Source organism: Ctenopharyngodon idella, chromosome 24 (genome assembly GCF_019924925.1).
Source record: "Ctenopharyngodon idella isolate HZGC_01 chromosome 24, HZGC01, whole genome shotgun sequence".
NCBI lineage: Eukaryota > Metazoa > Chordata > Actinopteri > Cypriniformes > Xenocyprididae > Ctenopharyngodon > Ctenopharyngodon idella.
This window is the reverse complement of record NC_067243.1, coordinates 16708373-16725669: the sequence shown is the minus strand read 5'-3', so window position 1 is coordinate 16725669 and position 17297 is coordinate 16708373. Positions and strand designations below refer to the sequence as shown.

The 17297-nt window shown below is 36.3% G+C and overlaps 1 protein-coding gene across 1 annotated transcript in view; it reads left to right on the top strand.

Annotated features, from left to right (window-relative positions):
• galnt18a (UDP-N-acetyl-alpha-D-galactosamine:polypeptide N-acetylgalactosaminyltransferase 18a) overlaps positions 1–16042 on the top strand; it is a 71923-nt gene extending 55881 nt beyond the window's left edge. The window contains exons 8-11 of the mRNA XM_051884689.1: positions 558–695; positions 3023–3118; positions 10647–10811; positions 14615–16042. Of these exons, the coding sequence (XP_051740649.1) occupies positions 558–695; positions 3023–3118; positions 10647–10811; positions 14615–14761 (546 nt within the window). The 3' untranslated portion in view covers positions 14762–16042. The remainder of the gene's footprint in view (positions 1–557; positions 696–3022; positions 3119–10646; positions 10812–14614) is intronic.
• Positions 16043–17297: the final 1255 nt, after the last annotated feature.

Sequence of the window (17297 nt, the reverse complement as noted above, 5' to 3'; positions counted from 1 at the left end):
CATTTCTACTTGAAGTCTCAGATTTTTGGACACTACTGTATATTAATATGCTTGGCAACAAAATGTAATTATCCATTGGACATTGTTTTTATCATATTTCAGTTGTCACTGTTTTATAAAAAGAAAAATCTTACCATGGTTAAGGGGATTATTTAGGCACTCTGCGTCACGTTGCTTCTAACAACACACACAGACTTTCTGTAACACACGGCCTTGAGTGGCTTACAGTTCTATATCAGTTCATGAATGTGATGGCAGTTAAAGGACACATGCTGGTTTGTCATTTTGAGTTAAGATGTAATGGGTTGAGATGTAATGACCATGACTAATTAAAGCTACAGTAGCTGTTAAGGCTTGTTAATGAGCTCTCACTTTTGAGCTGTACATGACATATGCAGCTGCATATAGAATCACTGCACTTGAAGGCAGTGTAAGTGTCTGAACCTGAAGGGCTGAGATAGATGTACAATGACACATAAGAGCTTTCATGTTCTAGCAGCCATTTGATTCTGAACTCTATAAATGAATTCTTCTATGTTGGGTGTTTGTGTGTGCAGGACTCAGGGATCGATATTGGTGATATCAGAGAAAGAAAAGCTCTCAGAGAGAGACTCCACTGTAAACCCTTCAGCTGGTTCCTGAAGAATATTTATTCTGAGATGAGAACCTACACAGACACCATCGCTTATGGTGTAGTGAGTATCCAATTCTTGTCTAATAGCAGTCATCGCTACAAAATCTACAAAACAGGTGCCATTTATGTCCCTCGTATACTGTATGTGTAAAAAAAATTACCTAATGAATAGAAGATGTCGATTTTTATTATGTGATAATATAGACTTTTTTCTAAACACGTCAACAAAAATACAATTTTTTAATTTTAGAATTTTTGAATGTATTCATTTAATTGTATTTCTAACTTCTCTTTGCTGTATTAGCAAAAATGCATATTATGGATGGATGGATGGATTAAATTATTGTCATTATCATTATGGATGCATGATTATTATCAAGGACACGTTAAATTGATCAAAAGTGAGAGTAAAGACATTTATAGTGTTATAAAAGATATCAATTTTTTAAAATAAATGCTGTTCTTTTAAACTTTTGTATTCATCAAAGAATCCTGATAAAAATATTAAGCAGCACAACTGTTTTCAACATTGAAAACAATTTCAACAATAAGAAGAAATGTTTCTTGAGCAGCAAATCAGCATATTAGAATGATTTCTGAAGGATCATGTGACACTGAAGACTGGAGTAAAGACTGAAGCATAAGGGACTTTTTTCAAAAACATTAAAAACTCTTACTGACCCCAAACTTTTTAATAGTATATACTATAGAAGCTTGTTTCTGCCACTGAATTGAAAATAAAAAAGTTAATTGTGACTTTTTATCTCACAGTTCTGGCTTTTTTTCTCAGAATTGCATGATATAAAGTCGGAATTCTGACTTTTTTCTCAGAATTGCAAGTTTATATCTCGCAATTCTGACTTTATAACATGCAATTGCGAGTTGTAAAGTCAGAATTGTGAGATATAAACTCAGAATTGCGAGTTATTGTCAGAATTGCGAGTTATAAAGTCAGAATTGCAAGATATAAACTCGCAATTCTGACTTTTTTTCTCAGAATTGTTTATATCTCACAATTCTGACTTTATAACTCGCAATTGCATGTTATGAAGTCAGAATTGTGAGATATAAACTCAAAATTGCGAGTTATATTTAGAATTGCGTGATATAAAGTCAGAATTGCGAGATATAAACTCACAATTGTGAGTTATAAAGTCAGAATTGCGAGATATAAACAGTTGCAAGTTATGGTCAGAATTGCTTGATATAAAGTCGGAATTGCGAGATATAAATTCACAATTGCGTGTTATAAAGTCAGAATTGTGAGATATATCAATTTGCGATTTATAGTCACAATTGCGAGATATAAACTCGCAATTCTGATTTTTTTCTCAGAATTGTTTATCTCGCAGTTCTGACTTTATAACTCACAATTGCTTGTTATAAAGTCAGAATTGTGAGATAGTCTTTTTTCCCCTCAGAATTGGACTTTATAACTTGCAATTGCAAGTTTATATCTCACAATTCTGAAAAAAACGTCAGAATTGTGAGATAAAAAGTCACAATTATCCTTTACATAATATATTTATATTTATATATATTTAACATAATATATTTCCATAATGTATTTTTATATTTTAGATGACACATTGTGTTTAATTGTGCGTCAGCCCTGGTACTGTCATACTGCCAGTTTCCCCCTTTTAAATTAACAAACTATTCCATAAATCCATAAACTTTGTCATAATAACATCATCCTCTTTTCAGGAGCCCTCATTAATTTTTTATAATTTTATCTTGTTTTGTTTCGCTTGTCATAAGGGGGGCGATCTTAAAATGTCAACACTATTACCATCATTTTTTTATATTAATCAAGTGTTCAAATACATAGGATAGATATTTGTATAAATATGAGCATTAAATTATTTTTCTAATAGACATCTTGTCATTTCATGAGGCTTGTAATGTCAAATTAAACTGTAAAACTCGATTACTGTTCTGAAGGCATAATTATATAACAACAGTCAGATTTATTAATTTCGCTTGACACAGCACAATGCAGTTTATTAGCACATAGAGACATTACTACATCTGATAGATGACATTGTTTCTCATAATATTGAGTTATAGAAATAGTTTTTACTAAGTATTATTTTTCTTTCTCAGGGCCTGCCGTTTCATTTATCACAATGCAAGGCCAACAGAGCGGTTTTCCTAATTGGCATTCTTTTGTGGAATAGCATAATTAACAGCTCCATTGTGAAGACAAAGGAAAGCTGAGCTTCAGGCCATTTTCACACACTTTCGCCATTAGCAGACAGAGGAAGAAAGATGTTCCTAGTGATCTTAATTCATCTTCTCCTCTGTGGTTTTTGCAGTATGAAATGGGTCTGATGTGTCGGTCCATTTAGTGCATCTTTGTGTGTGTGTGTGTGTGTTTGCATGTAGCTGAGGAACAGCCTGAGGCCAGATCTGTGTGTGGATCAAGGTCCCGACTCCGACAACATTCCCATCCTGTACATCTGCCACGGCCTGACGCCTCAGGTTAGTGTTCAGTCCACTGCACCTTCTGGCTTTCATTCTTTTTTCAGCCCTCTGAGTGTGTGTAATTCATTTATATATAAGTGCTCATGTCCGACTCCATCATGTCTCCTGTGCTCTCTTTCCATGTTTCTCACTGTGTTTGCACAGTATGTGAAGTGAAACATTTTTAAGGTCTTATTTTTGGCCTAGAGATCAAGAACAGGAATTAACGGGTTAAATGGGATCAGGAAATGTAACGAGTGGATTTCGACCTGGCTAAATGTTTTCTTACTTCTTACTTTCTTACATCAATTCATTTATGTGAATCAGTTAAAACTGAATGAATCGATTCACAACTTTGAATAAAAAAGATTCAGAACTTTGAAGCAAAATATTTTTGTCACCACACAAAAGTGTTACAATTTTCAGTAACACTTTACAGTAAGGTTCCATTTGTTAAAGGAACACTCCACTATTTTTGAAAATAGGCTCATTTTCCAACTCCCCCAGAGTTAAACAGTTGAGTTTTACCGTTTTCGAATCCATTCAGCCGATCTCCGGGTCTGGCGGTAGCACTTTTAGCATAGCTTAGCATAGTTCATTGAATCTGATTAGACCGTTAGCATCTCGCTCAAAAATGACCAAAGAGTTACGATATTTTTCCTATTTAAAACTTGACTCTTCTGTAGTTACATCGTTTACCAAGACCGACGGAAAATGAAAAGTTGCGATTTTCTAGGCCGATATGGCTAGGAACTGTAATATCATTGCGCCTGCTGCAGCCATGGTACAGCAGCAAAGTTCCTTGATTATTACGCCGGAATGAGAGAATAGTTCCTAGCCATATCGGCCTAGAAAATCGCAACTTTTCATTTTCCGTCGGTCTTGAGTAAAAGTGGTACTGCCAGACCCGGAGATCGGCTGAATGGATTCGAAAACGGTAAAACTCAACTGTTTAACTCTAGGGGAGTTGGAAAAATGAGCCTATTTTCAAAAAAAAGTGGAGTGTTCCTTTAACATTAGTTAACTACATTAGTTCACATGAACTAAAAATGAAAAATACTTCTAAGACATTTATTAATCTTAGTCAAAAGTTGGACTTGTTAATATTATTTAATGGACCTGAGCTAACATAAACTAATATTTTTCATAATAAATACTGCAGTAAATGTGTTATGATTGTTAGTTAATGCATTAACATTAACTAATGGAACTTAAAGTGTTACATTAATAAATATATAAAATGATTCTTCCTTCAGTTCATTTTGTGGAAAACCTTGAATCATTTGAACTAGATTTTTTTTTTTTTTTTTTTTACTGTATTTTAGCGCTTGGATTTAAAACCTTGAATCTATTTGGCAACAACGGCTGTTAAAAAATAATAGTTTAAACCATTTCAGAGCGAATACATAAATATTGAGATATCAAAAGGCTGAAAAATATAAAGATTGAATTTTTATAGCTATATTATTCATTCTTATTCCCATCTACTGTACAAAGGCTCTGCACACTTCAGTTGTTTAATTCATGGTGAAAATGTGAGTTAAAAGACATTTCCTCCTCTATGAAGATTTCTCTTTTATGAAGATTTGGCTTCGGCATCTCCTTGTATGCGCTTGGCTTGCGCTTTCCCATCTTCCTGTCACAACTGATCTCAGTGTTTCATAGTGACAGACTGTCAGTTTTTTTGCAACCCATAAAACAGTCATTGTATTGCATAAAACCTCTTCATTATTTTGTGCTGATGCCCAAAATATGAATTTTTGAGCAGTTGGGCTGCTTGAGGCAATCCAGTCTGTTTTTTTTTCTTTTTTTTTTTTCTTTCTTATTCTGAGTGTATTACACCACCAGGTTCTACAACAAATGATATCCTGCAAAAATACTGTAAAAATAGGGAGCTTTCTCCATAAAGCATTGACTCACCAGGGGATTTCGGATTTAGACAGATTCCAGGGCTGTAGTCACTATAATGAATCTCAATAAAGAGCAATGACTTAGAACACAAGCAAGGAGGGTTGTTTCACCACCACAGGCATCATTTAGGTGAGGAAGTAATGTAGAATGTGTGTTAGAGATATATAAATGAGAGCGAGTGAGAGGGAGGGAGGGAAAGAGAGAGAGAACAGCACTGTCAGCATGATTTTAACTACTTAGTTGGGTCTCTTACACCTGCTGAATTCATATCTGTGTGTGCTTCCACCTTTCTTATTGGAAACGACACAATGGTGCCAAGCAATGCAGTAATGTTTCTATTCTTGCTGATTCAAAACCTTCTAGAATCTGTTGAGGAAATCAAAATTACACCATTGCTAATTATAGGACATTTTAGAGGCCCAAGGGATATTATTGGATGATGTTATTTATATATATATATATATATATATATATATAATATATATGTAGGTGTAACAGTACATGTATTGATCCCGAACTGTCACAGTACGGACGTCATGGTTCGGTACATACAGTCAGATGACGAATATAGTCAGTCACAGGCAATCCACACTCCAGTCCAGAAGGGGGCGCGTGCGTGGTAATGCAACGCTGTTTGCTAACCACCACAACAGGAAAAAAAGCAGAAGAAGAAGAGACGAACTATGCACCAACCCAAAACAAGAGTTCAGATGGCATGCAAGAGTTTGCTTGTAGCCTATACGCTGAGTTTCGATTAATTTTCGTGACGCACAAACTTCACGGAAAGGAAACCGGGATGGCAGAAAGCTACATCCTGTTTTCTTTACTTTACAAAAGCAGAATGTTGTCTTTTTATTGTGAGTGTACACAAAAAAACTTTACAGTTTCGAATGATGTCTTCCTCTTAACTGTATGACCATAAATGATGGAGTATTTTAAGTTGTTTCCACTGTTATAATGAGACAAAATCATTTGTCATGTGTGCTGATTTGTGATTTCTTGAAAAAGCGCAATATTGAACTATGCATTCGCCATTGTCACCACGTTAATGAACTTTCACGCGCAAAGAAAATGAGAGCGTAGGCTACGCACAACACATTAATCAAACCAATAAGTTTGAAAACAGCCGTTGCATTTTATCGCACGGCATTGGTCAATCTATGAATTCTGATAGAAAGGTGTCAGAATACACAGTGCATCGCAGTTTGTTGCGTATGCGTAGGCAATGTTCTGCTGGGAAACCTTGGGTCCTGCCATCCATGTGGATGTTACTTTGACACGTACCACTTACCTAAGCACTGTTGCAATGCAGACCATGAACATCCTTTCATGGAAACGGTATTCCCTGGTGGCTGTGGCCTCTTTCAGCAGGATAATGCACCCTGCCACAAAGCAAAAATGGTTCTGGAATGGTTTGAGGAGCACAACAACGAGTTTGAGGTGTTGACTTGACCTCCAAATTCCCCAGATCTCAATCCAATCGAGCATCTGTGGGATGTGCTGAACAAACAAGTCCGATCCATGGAGGTCCCACCTCGCAACTTACAGGACTTTAAAGGATCTGCTGCTAACATCTTGGTGCCAGATACCACAGCACACCTTCAGGGGTCTAAAGGAGTCCATGCCTCGAAGGGTCTGGGCTGTTCTGGCAGCAAAACGGGGACCAACACAATATTAGGAAGTGGTCATAATGTTATGCCTGAACGTTGTGTGTGTATATATATATATATATATATATATATACATTTAACTTCTCCACCATCCAGAATATTTCTGCCTGATTTACAGTGCATCTTCATGTCTATTTGCACACTTAAACTGATTTCAAGCATTCTTATAGGATGTGAGGAGTATGAGCATATCACCATCTCTGGATTTGTTTTTTCTTAAATGGGCCGTTAGACAATACCTCAGCTAAGCGTATTAACACTGTGGCAGTTGCTCGGGGATTTGAGCATGTTGGAAATGGAGCATAGACATGCTTGCTCTTTCTTTCAATGTGTTATCTCCCATTCATTCAGCAAAAGGAACATTGTTCCTATACAACAGTCATAAATCTCCAAAGCAATGAAATAGCAATCTTTTCCTCAAGCAGAAACAGTGCTAAATGAGTCCCTTGCAAGATGAGTCCTTATTTTTCTTCTCTCATACATTATTCCCCATCCCATTTTAGCCCTCCATCCCTTCCCGTCACAGTTCCAGTGCTCATCAAAGGATCCCGAAGGATATGCATTGTTTCCATTGTGAATGAATGATTAGTTGTTTTACGTGTCCGTGGAGATACACTTGCTCTCTGTTCAGCCTTTGTTTTCACAGAGATTTTAATTTCAAGGTGCCTCACAAAAGTTTGAGCCATTTTGCATTGGTGCCATTCCAAAGTCAAAGAATTTGATTTCATTTTACTGTAGACTCAGGTGTACTGCAGTATTCTGAGAAAAATGTCTTGACACACACAATTTGTCTCAGCAGAACGCAATGGTAACTCTGAAAACAAACCAGGAGATCAGAATTGATTTAGAGTTGAAGAGAAGAACAGAATGCCTAAGTTTTGTATCTGATATTCCAGAACTGACACAAGTTTGGATTGCCAAAATCGCTCTAGATGGTATACAACCAATTTAATCTATGTTTTTGAGAGAAGTGTGCATTTCTGTGATGCACTGCATGGGATATCTAATCAATAATACTGTTAGCACTTCTCCAAGCTTTGGCTTTTAAAGTGAAATATCAATCCATCCAGACCCTGAAGAAAAAATGTGGGCATATTGCATGAAATGAATTCTTTCTGAAAGTGCTTGTTTTTCAGTATGGCAAGGAATTAAAATATCAGGGCTATTGATTTAGGACTCGCTCCAACAAAATGTGCATTAGTGATTTGAAGCAAACGTTGAATATCAGGGACTTTGCTTGTCTGAGTTCTTTCCCCATTTGCCACATGCCATCAGTGTTCACCTGATGTAAATGCGAATAAATGAATTCAAAATTTTTTGTCAATGTTATGTTTCTGTAAGTAGAATTTATATTTTCACAATACATCAGAACTGCTGTAGGTAAAAAAAATGAAAATAAGCTAGAGTGATAAACGTAAATTTAGGGCTGAATACTTTCCATATTTTACAGTATGTAATGTTAAGATTAGGGCATGCCAAATCATTGTATGATGAAAATAGTTTGCTAAAGGTGGTGTATTATTTCCAGTGCACTTGTGAAGAATGCGTCGACACATGCTTTTTGCTAATGTTTCTAATGTTTGCTAATTTTACCCACAACCCCTTGCACTACCGAAGAGGAGGTTTAAAAATATAAACCTAAAAGTGAAGTAACAGTTTTTATTTAATAAATGTATTTATCTAGGTGTTAACACTTAAATAGAAAAGCAAACAGAACATGACAAAGAGGTTAGTGCTATCAAGGCGCAATAGTAAAATGTCCCATTACTTGCAGACTTTCTTTCTACATACTTAAAGGGTTAGTTCACCCAAAAAATGAAAATTCTGTCATTAATCACTCACCCTCATGTCGTTCTACACCCGTAAGACTTTCGTTTGTCTTCGGAACACAAATTAAGATATTTTTGATGAAATCCGTTGGCTCAGTGAGGCCTGCATTCCCAGCAAGTTAATTTAGACTTTCAAACGCCCAGAAAGCTACTAAAGATATATTTAAAACAGTTCATGTGACTACAGTGGTTCAACCTTAATGTTAAGAAGTGACAAGAATACTTTTTGTGCACCAAAAAACAAAATAACGACTTTATTCAACAATATCTAGTGATGGGCGATTTCAAAACACTGCTTCATGAAGCTTCAAAGATTTACGAATCTTTTGTTTCGAAACAGTGGTTCGGAGCGTGTATCAAACTGCCAAAGTCACGTGAACCATTGAAATTTCGAAACACTTATGAGGTAACGAAGACTCGTTTACTGAAATCACATGACTTTGGCAGTTTGATACACCGAACCACTGATTCGAAACAAAAGATTCGTAAAGCTTCAAAGCTTCATAAAGCAGCGTTTTGAAATTGCCCATCGCTAGATATTGTTGAATAAAGTCGTTATTTCGATTTTTGGCGCACAAAAAAGTATTCTCGTCACTTCATAACATTAAGGTTGAACCACTGTAGTCACATGAACTGTTTTAAATACGTTTTTAGTAACTTCCTTGGCGTTTGAAAGCCTACATTAACTTGCTGGGAATGGAGGCCTCACTGAGCCATCGGATTTCATTAAAAATATCTTAATTTGTGTTCTGAAGATGAACGAAGGTCTTACGGGTGTGGAACGACATGAGGGTGAGTAATAAATGACATTATTTTCATTTTTGGGTCAACTAACCCTTTAAGTATGAATGTACTTTCCCATCACCAGTGAGGTACACACACTTTAAATGCTTTGTAGAAGTAGCCAATTGGCATTCAGCCCATGTTTGAACGGTGTGTATGAAATTAACAAATGAGAGTCATTTGATTAAAAAGTTATTCTTCCCTATTGAGCCCATTAAGATGCAATACTAGGTATCAACGCTGGGATTTGAAACTGAGCCACATCGTCTTAGAGATTTCACAGGAAAGACACAATTAACAAACATGAATAATTCATTTTATTGGCTATGTAATACAGGGCTGAATAACACATGATGTCCAAACAGACATTCAGACGGCCCAAATGAATAGATCAGAGTGATAAAAGATGTCATGACATTGCAAATTTCTTGTTATTGCAATTCAGGACTTGATATATAAGGCCTATGCTTTGTTGACAAATAAAAGTGTTCATGTACAAATTTCTTTACAAAACTTTCTTTTATGAAATTTTATTTGTACAAACATTTGAAAGTGATGTGATTTTCACAACATACATTACCATTCAAAAGTTTGGGTTCGGTATGATTATATAAAGTTCTATATGCTCACCAAGACTGCAGTTATTTGATCAAAAATATAGTAAAAACAGTAATATTGTGAAATATTATTACCATTTATTACCATTTTTTCAGCTGCCATTACTCCAGTCTTCCATAGCTATGTTTCCATCCAAAGTTGCGAATTTAACTTATGCGCAAAATTGGAATATCCACGCCATGTGTTCAAGAGAACAAAATCGTCACTTCCTGGGAAACTGGCTGAAAATATCTGTGATAAAAATGTGAGGTTTTTTCAGTAAATGTGTCTCTATCGTAGTTTATGCGCATGTCGTCTTATCGGATAAAAAATGTATCCACCTCAATTGAGCGAATACATTTTTTTTATGCGCATATTTAGAATTTATGAGCATCTTTTTTATGCGACATCTCAAAATGCATTTTTTCAGGATTCTTTTATGAAAAGAAAGTTCAAAAGAACAGAATTTATTTGAAATAGGAATCTTTGTAAAAATGTAAAAATATTTAAGAAAGTATTTATTTCTTTAAGACCCCAAACTTTTAAACAGTAGTATATTTCCCATACTTTCCATTTGTGAATTATATTTACTGTTATTCTAAAACACTGTAATACAATGGAGCAGGTTATGTATACTAGGCTACTGTTAACATAATAAAAATTGTAATAATTAAGCAAGAGTATGTGTGTAGACTAGTTATGTACATCTATATTAGATGTATAATTTAAAAGTGCTTTTTTCTTCTGTTGTTTCAGAATGTGTACTACACAAGCTCTCAGCAGTTGCATGTCGGAGGCTTGAGTCCGACCATCGATGATGATGACAACAAGTGCCTGGTGGACGTGAACGGCCGGCCACGACTGCTAGAATGCAGCTACGCCAGCAACAAGCACATGAAGCTCTCCTGGCTCTTTACTCAGGTAAACATGCTAAGGAAACAATGAATCACATGCTCAAAAGCTCAAAAGCCCAGTCAGAGTGCCCATGCTGACCCCTGTCCACCGCCGAAAGCACGAAAAAATGGTTCAGGAATGGTTTGTGGAGCACAACAATGGGTTTGAGGTGTTGACTTGGCCTCCAAATTCCCCAGATCTCAATCCAATTGAGCATCTGTGGGATGTGCTGAACAAACAAGTCCGATCCATAGAGGTCCCACCTCGCAACTTACAGGACTTAAAGGATCTGCTGCTAACATCTTGGTGCCAGATACCACAGCACACCTTCAGGGGTCTACAGAAGTCCATGCCTTGATGGGTCAGGGCTGTTTTGGCAGCAAAAGGGGGACCAACACAATATCAGGAAGGTGGTCATAATGTTACGCCTGATCGTTGTATCTTACTGATATGGAGAATAACTCCCTTTGGAGTGGACTTTGTGCTTTGTAACTTTGCAGACCTTTTTCATGCTCAAACAGCAACATTACACACTAAAGAAAGCTGAAAATGTAAAAAGCATAATAGGTCCTCTTTAAATGTCAAAACTTTTATCAAGTTCTAAGAACATTTAAGTACCACTCCAAAACTTTCCCCCTTAAAATTCGCAGTCAATTTGCAGCATCTGTCAGCCCTCCGGCTGTGTGACTGCAACGGACACTTTCTGGATATCGAGCATTAATAATTCAGAGGTGTGAGTTGTGTGTGTGTCGTAAAGCTCTCTTAATTCAATTCAAGCGTCGTTTTGGATTGTAGCAGACATCTTAATTTCATCTGCACACTATCCGCGTAATGTATGCGTCTCTATTAAAAGGTGAATGAATTAATATATGTCACAGCAGGCGGTATCGTCTAAAAGGTTTAGCTGAAGTGTAGTGGAAATGTCAGAACAGGTTATTAGGAAAGGGTAATGCTGCCCCCTTGGGAGAGATGTCGAAGTAGATGAACAAACACTCGCTATCGAGGAAAGTGTAAGAGTATGAATGATATCAATTCTCACACAAACCCTCGGGACATGGTTTTATGTCTCAGATGAGCTCGGTGGGATCAAGGCTTTATGGCAGCCACCTTTTTTTTTCCTGGAGTTTCTTAAAATGGAATCAGGTGGAGCAAATCCATTGTGGCCTTTTATATGTGATGAATAATTGATGACAAAGCCAGTGAAAGAGTGAACTGGCTTTTTGACTCATAGGAGAGCATCAGAAATGGCTTTAATTAAGTCTTTATCGACTCATATTGTCTGTTGACAGTCTGCTTTTCAGTCTGTATCCAGGATACCGCTTGGCAGGTAGTGAATTAATGCGCCGTTAAGCTTACCTGACACATATACCCAGCTGAAATATATTATTTAGCTCTTTAGGGCATTTGGCACCACCAGCAGTCATGGCGAAAACAGTGATATTATTATTTTCCGGGAACAGAACATAATTGAAGCAGATGCAGTGGTCCCTATCGGTGACAAACACCTGTTAAATGATGCATGCCAGACTATTTTATAATTACAAGGGTCTTAATAATGTCTGGTTTATAATCTACATGACCACGAAAAATTATGTTGAGTTATATTTTCAGAAAATATCAAAAATTTCAATAGTATGTAGGTTTTTTGTTACAGTGCTATCTATAGTTATGCATTTATACTCTAAAATTGCCATAACAAACTACCATAACTTTATGCGCCACACCATACCACTAACTGCCATATGAAAGTATTCTCTTCAATAATATAGTTTCACATTTAGCACAGTATATAACATTTTGTTTTAACATGCCAATGTTACAGTCATGAATATAATAAAGCGGCATAAAAGTAATATAAATATTCCAGCTGTGTGTCTTCAATAATATGATTTAGCCTGTGTAGCGAGACATTTGGCGTTTCATTCAACTTGTGTCTGAGTTGGATTTCATACGGTAGCAGATGATTGGACCAGGACGACACTTCGCCCGCGGCCTCCTCTTTCATGTTTCAGCTGTCTCCGGAGCCTCCTTCAACACTGTAAGACTCCAAATCCTTGAGGCTCTTCTTCAGAAGCAACCACTTTAGGAGAACATCACTTTTCTTTTGACATTGTTCTGAAAGGCTTTGGTGGTGTATTTCATATTGTATTTACTAGCTGAAAGAAGGATGTTTCTCGAGGTGTAAGCTGTAGCTTTGATTTCTCATTCAGAGTCTCTTGGATTCTGCATTAGAAGGACGCATTAACACCAAGATGCTTTTATCTCTGTGGGATTTTAAAGGGTTAGTTCACCCAAAAATGATAATTCTGTCATTAATTACTCAACCTCATGTCGTTCCAAATCCGTAAGACTTTCTTTAATCTTCAGAACACAAATGAAGATCTTTTTGATGAAATCTAAAAGCTTTCTGTCCCTCCATAGACAGCTACGCAACTACCATTTTGATGCTTCAAAACGTTCATAAAGAGATCGTAAAACTAATCCATATGAATTGAGTGGTTTAGTAAAAATTTTCTGAAGAGAATTGCTTTATATGATGAACAGAATGAATTTAGGCTTTTATTCATATATAAACCTTGATCAACTCACATCAGTTGTGCTAAACGGAAACTCAAGCATGTTCGCTTGACGCGTACGATAACCAATCAAGGTTGATTCTCGCATGTTAGGCAGCACGTTTGAGCTTCCACAAGAGGTTTGTTTTTGCGCGTCAAGCAGGTTCGGTTGAGCTTCTGTTTAAAGGATTAGTTCACTATAAAATTAACTGATAATTTACTCACCCCCATGTCATCCAAGAAATTATGATTTTTAAGGAAAACATTCCAGGATTTTTCTCCATATAGTGGACTTCAACAGTTACCAACGGGTTGAAGGTCCAAATTGCAGTTTCAGTGCAGCTTCAAAGCTCTCTACATGATCCCAGACGAGGAACAAGGGTCTTATCTGGCGAAACAATCAGTAATTTTCTAAAAAAAAAAAAAAAAATTGATATACTTTTTAACCACAAATGCTCATCTTGCAGTAGCTCTGCAGTGCGTCACGCATTACGTAATCACGTTGGAAAGGTCACGCGTGACATTGGCGGAAGTACTGCGGTAGCACGAAAAACTCCATCTCATTTTCTCCTAGATAAGATAAGATAAGGCTAGATAAGACCCTTATTCCTCGGCTGGGATCGTGTAGAGCCCTTTGAAGTTGAAATTTGGACCTTCCACCCATTGGTAACTGTTGAAGTCCACTAAATGGAGGAAAATCCTGGAATGTTTTCCTTAAAAACCTTAATTTCTTTTCAACTGAAGAAAGACAGACATAAACATCTTGGATGACATGGGGGTGAGTAAATTATCAGGAAATTTTAATTCTGAAGTGAATTAATCCTTTAAGTTCGCTGATCAATGTTAATATGTGAATAAAAGTATAAATTCAATCTGTTTGTCATATAAAGCAATTGAGTCTCTTCAGAAATTTTGGACTAAACCGCTCAATTCATATGGATTAGTTTTATGATCTCTTTATGAACTTTTTAAAGCGTCAAAGTTTCAATTGCGTAGCTGTCTATGGAGGGACAGAAAGCTCTCAGATTTCATCATAAAGATCTTCATTTGTGTTCTGAAGATGAACGAAAGTCTTACGGGTGTGGAATGACATGAGGGTGAGTAATTAATGACAGAATTATCATTTTTGGGTGAACTAACCCTTTCAGATTCAAGACATACATAACCTGTTTTTCTGAGAAGTATCGGGCTTAATATTCCTAAATCAACATCCTATTTGGTCCTGGAACAACTTTGTCATTGTTCATTCATTTTGATGTGTATTGTGTCTTGCAGGGAGGCTCCATTCAGAATAGGAAGTCGAAGCGTTGTTTGGAATTGGTGGAAAGTGCGGAAGTGGATCATGGATATCAGCTGGCACTTCAGAAGTGCAGCAATCAAAAATGGACAATTACCAACATATTGCCTGGGAAAGTTCTATAGGCATGGTGTCTTAAGGGACATATCACTGGATATACAGTGGACTGAGACACTGTATCCCTTTACACACATCGCTGTGTCATCAGCTAAAGGACAGAGAGCTGTTCTCTGTTATTTAACACTGTAAACATCTTCATGTCTTGTGCCGGATCTCAAAGACATCATGGAACGTCTCCTGAATTTCATTTTGTCCAAAAGAGATGGTTGGTTTAGAAACACTGATGCTTAAAAGGATAGTTCTCCAAAAATGAAGATTCTTTCATCATTTAGTCATCTCATGTTGTTCCAAACCTGGGGTGCGTTTTCCAAAAGCATCATTAGCCAACTATGGTTGCAAGTTCATCGTTATTAGCATAATTCAACGAGTCGGTTCCAAAAAACATTCGCACAGCATCGCAAAGTTGTGTGGCAGGAAAGGCAGCTCTCGACCTGTGGTTAGAAGCTTAGTTCCTTGTTGACTTAATAAATCCTTATCTGGAGCAAAATAAGCAAGTACAAGTACAATCTATATCTTTAGTTTCGAATATATGCAAATTTCATTTACATCTTTTAGTTTGTCAAAAGATTTAAAGCACATTTTTGAAGAGTGAGCATGTGCGTATTATGAGCCTATTGAATCTGAAAATAAAGGAAAATAACTGAGAAAAACGCTGCCGTTAATTCGATTAAGTTATTACTCCACCACCTGCGTGACATCATTAACTAACGTGGTTGAATGACAAATTTGCGACAATGTGGTTTCAGGAAACAGTCGTGACTAGCTAGTTGATTTCTTCAACGATGCACTGTATGGTAGCGAGTTATGCCGTTGTATGGGAAACACACCCCTGTATGACTTTCTTCTTCTACAAACCACAAAAGAAGATATTTTCATTAATGTTGGTAACCAAAAAGTTTTGACCATTGACTTTCATTGTATGGAGAAACAAAAAAATAACACTCAAAAAATCATTTCTCAAAATATCTTGTGTTCTGCAGATAAAAAATAATGGCATACAGGTTTGGATCAACATGAGGGTAAGTAAATGACAGAATTTTTATTTATTTATTTATTTATTTTATTTTTTCATTTTTTGGGCAAACTGTCCCTTCAGATGTTCTGCTGTATGATTGGCTCTTGTGTATTTAAGCATTTAGTAATTTTGCTACTGTGTAGCACCAATTTAAAATGTTTTTCTTTTTCTCAGGTTCGTGAATGCTGGCTGTGATTATTTGATGTGGAAAAAGATGTTTTATAAATGTAAATAATCTTTCTAAATAATATTAAAGACTTTTAACTCTTCATGCTTGAATTTTACATATGAAACAAAATGTTTGACTGGTTTAAACTGGTTTAGTGCCCCCAAAACTTCTAAAACGCAAGTCTAAAATGCCATCTAACCAACTAAAACTGTTCAAAACAGGGTTTTCATTAAAATACCGTTGGTGAAAAACAAATATGCTATGCTATGGTATAAAAACTTAATTTAGGGTCAGGCAGAAATCTCTATTCATATGGTTTTTCTAATCAAAAAGAGAGTTCTGGCATTCACAGAAATTAAAGTTTACACATTCACAGTTTGTGCTTTTGAGAAAATCTCTTATGTTCTGTCTTACCATCTACCATGGGACAAAACCCATTTAATCAAAGTCAGAAACACTTGACAACCTCACTTGAGCTCTGAGCTATCCAAATCCCTCAAATCTCCAAAGCGCAGACACACACGTTGATTTAACAAGGAACAACAGTTTCATGAGTCGTTCTGTTTAAAAAGGTTTACTAGAAAAAAAAAAAAAAACATTGAAAATTCTGGAACTCCAAAGACAGAACTGGCAACACACTCTCATGGCAGTGCTTAACTATTTTACATTTTGGTGAACTTCATTCATACGTTTTTGTACGATTTGTTTTTGCCCCGCACTGATGGTTAGGGTTACCGGTGGCTTACTTTTTTTTAAAAATTGTATGTTTCCATATGAATAATATCATAACATTTCATTTGAAATCGCCAATAATTTTCGATTTGTTGACTTGGGGGCTAATTCGAATTAATTCAGTTCTCATTCATACATTTTCAACCCACTGATGGTTAGGGTTACCGGTGGACCTCATGCTTTTTTTCTAACTATCATATGTTTTCCTACAAACTTGTAAAATGATATTTTCTCATGAGATCGGGTTGGAACTGAAGATCATTTCTTGCTATATTTAAGCCACAGAAGTGTCTCAACATTCTCATGACAATCTCTTGGTAAAGCATCTTGAATGTATCTCCTCCATCCCCTGAGATAGGAAATCTAAATGAGTTTTAGAAGTGCATTTGTCAGGAAGTCCTTGAAATAGTTTGTATTGATTCAAAAAAGCAAAACAAGAAAAAACACATCCATACTGAGACAGATTATATGAAACAATTTCTCATCTTCCTTCTATTTCTCTCTGCACTTCCAGACCTGTCAGAAATACAGTTTGCCTCCTGAGATGATAAAACTCCTATTCCGACTGACCTTCTGAGGGGGGAAATGAACTTCTTTTTATGTGTGGAAACACAATGGTTGTATA